Source organism: Mizuhopecten yessoensis, unplaced genomic scaffold (genome assembly GCF_002113885.1).
Source record: "Mizuhopecten yessoensis strain PY_sf001 unplaced genomic scaffold, ASM211388v2 hete_36180496, whole genome shotgun sequence".
Taxonomy (NCBI): domain Eukaryota; kingdom Metazoa; phylum Mollusca; class Bivalvia; order Pectinida; family Pectinidae; genus Mizuhopecten; species Mizuhopecten yessoensis.
In genome coordinates this window covers 1-5,634 of record NW_018485558.1, presented here as the reverse complement: position 1 = coordinate 5,634, position 5,634 = coordinate 1, and the positions used below count along the sequence as shown (strand labels likewise).

General features: G+C 35.8%; 1 protein-coding gene across 1 annotated transcript; it reads left to right on the top strand.

Moving 5' to 3' along the window:
* Positions 1 to 1,231: 1,231 nt before the first annotated feature.
* LOC110444842 (neuropeptide SIFamide receptor-like) lies at positions 1,232 to 5,344 on the top strand. Its single transcript, XM_021489198.1, has 3 exons — positions 1,232 to 1,277; positions 1,693 to 1,792; positions 4,088 to 5,344. The coding sequence occupies exons 1-3, from the start codon at positions 1,232 to 1,234 to the stop codon at positions 4,836 to 4,838; spliced, it is 897 nt and encodes a 298-aa protein (XP_021344873.1). The 3' UTR covers positions 4,839 to 5,344.
* Positions 5,345 to 5,634: the final 290 nt, after the last annotated feature.

Genomic DNA, 5,634 nt, shown 5'->3' with positions numbered 1-5,634 from the left:
TAACAAGTCTATACCCGTAAACTCGATCATGTTCGTATAACAACCGTCACTCCGTACCAAGCTGACACTAACCAACATAAGGGTGAGCGATGACCAGTACGTACCTTGTCCTAGGTCCTATTTGTAAACACACTGATGCCTTATGCATGTGTTTGACTTGTTTGGCAGATCTGTAAACGTGATGCTAGCAATAACTCATTGAATAAACGAGTTTGCACTTTTATTGGTACGTACCTTGCTGGTGGCTGTCGTTGATACATGTACGTACGTACATTTATACAAAGCTTTTCATGAAATTGCGTCCATATTACTTCATTAACGACAAGAATCATACTCCGTCACCCTGGATTCACTCAACCAATGAATAACATCGTTTTGATTTGTTGCAATTTCGGAGCATGCATCTAAAAATTGATATCGTTATAGTTCTGTCATCCCAATAATTATATTCATACATTTTAACATTTGTGGATTTAACTGATAATATTTCAATCAAAATGTTGGCTAATTTTCCTGCGGATATTTATTATTTCCGGAAGTCATCGATACAAATTTGATATAATTCATTCGTCATCAGCAGACCTGGTTATGATCTGTAGCTATTCTGAACGGGTACCCGGTCATCATAACTTTGATAGGGTCGAGGGATTTATTGCAATTGCGGATTCTTTATTAACGAATTTCGGTCTGCACGGGGCAACAACTAAGATGAAGATTATTTATAAAATTGATTGAGCTATTCATGTAGTTTAATTACATACGTGTAATTGTGATCTTATGGCAAGTTTAGAATATTACGACTTCATCTGGAGGCTTCAATAACAGCAATGGAAAATATGAAATGTACATACAGTTTACCTAGAGTCCATATAACATAAATACGTTTTTGTAATATTTATCTTTTGTTCTGATTTTATTATTTTATTATTTTATTATTTTGTCTTTCGTAATATGGAATGCATTGTTATTCTCATTTTGAGGAAATAACGATAATAATAATTCATGTAATTCCACCCGGAGCCCGATTCCACATGGAAGCCCGAATCCCTTGCTTTTAATCGTGAATTCAAGCGTCATGAGAACAATCATGTTTTACCTCACGAAACTCCCCTCTATTGAAAACAGTGTAAGTGATATACCAAGTATCCACAGTAATGATCAGATGTTAGATAAGTGACTAGAATGTAATGACTGTTACATTCCTGGTCAAAATATATATATCACTTCCATCATGTCGTCCTCAGAGCTACTGTGCGTGCTTTTCGTGAGCCGAGCATGTAAGATTATCCCAAAAATATCTCGGACACCGAGATTTTATCTCAAGGCAAGTCAGGCAATGTGATTTCCAGCCTCTGTGCTGTCCACTAACTGGTAGCTTACGGCTATATCCGGATGTGTTGGACAATAACTTCGTTAAGAGAAACTGACTCCATACACAATACTGCTGTCAAATGGTGTTTAATGTTTGGACATTCACTGCACTGCCTCCTTCAAAACTGTATGTTAAATTACCGCGCTAAAATAGATTATTTTAAAGTAACATTAAGAAGCCAGGTCACGATTTGAAATAAAATACAAATGCTATATCAAGGTTATCATTTATTACACTAAACATTAATTTTCTGTAATGTCCAATCTGTCGTATGAAATTATTGAATGTAACTATTTGACCTCTCATTATTGACGTTACAGGTTGGCCATACGGTTCGATGATGTGTAAAGTGACGCCTTACCTGCAGGGCGTGTCTGTCTGTGCGTCCGTCAACACTCTAGCCGCCATTGCACTCGACAGGTAGTATACTATTGTACTGGTCGCCATTCTTTCCTTGATACTGAGACTGTTCGATAAACAAGTATTTTATATTGTTTAAAATCTATCTGACCATATTTTATTGATATGTTTCAAATATGAATGTACACCTTTGCATCTTATACAAAGAAGGATACACGACTGTATGAGCTTTGATAATCTACGAGTAACACAGACAGATGACTGTTTCGGGCTTTTCTTTCTATGCACATCTTAAATCAAAATGTCCATAAAAACCCTCAGAAGAAGAATTTACATCCAAATCAAATGTATTCAATGAAGAGTAGACATATATATATTTAAAGCCTGATTTTCCGTTAATCATTCGGACGACTTGCTCTGTAATATATAACGACAGGTAAATGATGAGGTCATTGTACATCATAAAATCAGTACAACACATTAGACAGCGGTCTGGTGATAATTTACAGACGCTGTTAACAAGAGAATACGAGACACGTCCGGTACAGACGTATATTTATCACTCAGTTCCAATCCACACGCCAGTCTCCTGGTATCTCTTCCTTTGCAAATTAAAAATGATTGCATTTCTATGTCGTTCTGTACATTATCTTTATAGTAAGCGTCTGTTTAACTAAGATGCTTCAATGTCGTTTATTCTATGTAATATATAGGTGACCGACTTGATATCTATCACTTGAGCTAAATCAGTTCCATCGATAATAATTGTTGCTTATAAGACTCAGAGAGCAGTTCATCGGACAGCTCATGAGGGAAATACATGTTGTTTTTACTGTGAATGTTACGGCACAAAACAACTGTTTAGTTACATCATGTATTGGAGTTTGGCTCCAACAGTCCCGTATAACTTATTCTTTGATCGATGCATTGATGATGTCGTCTGCCGACGGTTACGTTCTGTGTTAGTCCCCAAAAACACTCAGTTGAAGCCTTGGCGCGCTCAACTAACGGGTCAAAATTAGTGACCGGTGAATACTTTTGAGTGTTGACAGACATGTAATGTTTTCCCTGTAACTATTCCGGGGAAACATTAGAATTTGTTGAAAAACCGTTCATATTTAGTCAGAAGAGTATCTATGGAAAACGTATAAGTCAGTCAAAGCATTTTACTTGACAATAGTTTTGAATGTTGCCTAGCAGTCATCCATTTGACCTACCAAACCGCCAGTTGGCTATGCTAAGGACTATTGCTTCTTTTAGCAAGCTGACTAGTCATGTGTTCTTTACCACCACAGGGAAAATAATCAGTAAACAGGTTCACCAAACGACATCATGTTATCATTGGACATCGCTTTGTCGATGAAGATTTACTGCCTTAATATAGAACTTTATTGATAATTTGACAGTTACAGCTGGTTAGAGCCCCGGAAACAGTGCACCATCTCGGGAAATTTGATTGATTATACAATACCATAACTCTTGGGTTTGTTTTCACTTTATTGATATCATCGATATTTTTACAACATTAGAAGAACATAATACATTCTACTATAGTACAAGCATTGATAGACATAGAGTTTGTACTTAAGTAGATAGACGAAAATATTTCTGCTACAGAACCAGCAGATTTTTTTCACTCTAGTAGACAAACATACATATTTCTTCGAACGTAGATCAACATAAACATTTCGACTGTAATTCAACAATAGGTACACATTCCAACAGAACATAATTACCATTTTCATAACAGTAGATTCAAAGTTGACATTCTACAATCACATTTGCATACAGTATCAAAAGACATTTTGCTTTTAAGATAGAAAATATGGAAATACATATTTTAATACAACAGACAAACATAAATCTGTTTACTTGAATAGATAAACTTAGACCTATCAACGACAGTAAACATTAAACGTTCAATTGGTGTCTTCATCATTATTAAATAAAAGAGGATATCGAGAGTTATTATTATATTTACAACATTAAATACAAATATAGTTCACGCGTGCTGGCATTAATTTTTATTATAAATATAATGTTTAAAATTTCAAAAATATAATAAAATCGATTGAACATTGAGCTACGATTCCCGCAACTAACGACAATATGGTATGTCAATGCTAGTCATAGATTTTATCTAGTTTATATATTACGTATGTCTAGGTTATGCTAGATATACAAAACATTCAAGCCATATCGAAGTTCGTCTGCTTGTTTATAATGTGTACCATAGAGTACGGCTACTGTATTTCGGTTTATTATAATCTACCATTTTCAGTTTCAGATACAACTTTCTAAACCACGAACTATAACCACAATCGTTTTAACAAACATTTTCTTTGGTCATTTCAGATACTTGGCTATCTGCTACACTCTGAATTACAAACTGACCGGAAAGATAGCCCGAGTGGTGATGGGCTGTGTTTGGGCGTTCGCCTTGTGTATCATGATTCCTTGGGCTGTCTATTACCAGCATGACCAATATCGGTCATCGATACAAGCCATTTACATCTGTCGTCTTGTTTGGCCTAGCCAGGTTTCCGGGAAATTCTTTTTGGCTGGAATCTTCCTAGTGTGTTACACCATCCCACTACTTCTTATTGTCGTCTGCTACGCACTCATCGGTTTACGGGTTTGGAACAGGAATGCTCCAGGGATATTCAAATCTAACGGAATCATCCACAAGTCCAAAGTGAAAGTGATCAAAATGCTCCTTGTCGTTGTCATATTGTTTGGGTTGTCATGGTTACCGTTATATGCCGTCAATCTCAAGATAGTTTTTTCGCCGCCATCTTTGACAGACATGAATACAGTGACAATACTGTATGATTATTTGGTGCCGGTTTCACAATGGCTGGGACTAGCAAACAGTGGGATAAACCCGCTCATTTACTGTTTGTTTAGTAGGAAAATCAGGACAAGAATTAAGGTTATGGTCACCTGTAACGAAACGCAAGAATTTAAACGCCAGTTTAGAAAGTTTTCTAGTACGAAGTATGTTTCCGTTGACTATACAAATGGTCACGTGACATTGAGAACTCATGGAACAGAGAAAGAAAGGAGAACAAGGTCACTGAAATCCCTTAACAATGTGTATGACTGACTAGCCGCGCATTTGTGTTTCTGTTGTAAGTAAACTTTTAATTGGCTGGATACGTCATCTATTATTTCTGTTGCAAACAAAGTTCTGATTGGCCATATACGATATATTACATCTTTTAGTATTTTGTAAATTACTACATTGTATTTTTAAATATGCTGATTTTTTTCTTGAGAAGATGCTGATAAACACGAAATAGGATCCAATCATCTTCTCTTAAACTGTTCTGAATGAGAGAAAAAAGGTCCATGAACTTGTGTTATAAAGAGAAAGGGCGAAATTGAACCTTAATCTATTTAATCTATTTACTCATGTGTATTGTAATTATTGATGGTGTTCGTGAATTAACTGTTAATTTACATTGCTGTCGATTTGTTTTTCATGATTGACTGAGAAAAAGTTATCAAAATGACATTAACATTGTAAGCAGAATAATCTAATCTGTTCTTAAACAAATGAAATGTCATCTTTGTTTTTAACAGCTTTTATCACACACAAAAAAAAGTAAATCGTTCTAGTGTTGGTACGACTGTGTTATATTGTAACAGGAAAGAAAATGGTTTGCTTCCACCGGGGATCGAACCCTCGATATTTAGGTTCCTAGTCGGACGCTCTACGAATGAGCTAAAGGGAAATTCCTTCAAGCTGGAAGCTAGAAGGCGACCATAATCCTATTTACAAATAAAACCCGCCAAAGTATAAGGTCTCACATGTAACTGGTAACGTTGTGAAGGTATTCAGTGTAATAAGAGCTGCAAGAAGCGAAGCTCTTTTCCGGTAACATGTACGAACAATTGAA

Bases quoted from the DNA above. Each gene is read 5' to 3' on its own strand.
- LOC110444842 (XM_021489198.1), top strand. From the start codon at position 1,232: ATGTCGTCCTCAGAGCTACTGTGCGTGCTTTTCGTGAGCCGAGCAT. The intron at 1,278-1,692 runs GTAAGATTATCC...TTGACGTTACAG, and splicing joins GCTTTTCGTGAGCCGAGCAT to GTTGGCCATACGGTTCGATG. The intron at 1,793-4,087 runs GTAGTATACTAT...TGGTCATTTCAG, and splicing joins GCCGCCATTGCACTCGACAG to ATACTTGGCTATCTGCTACA.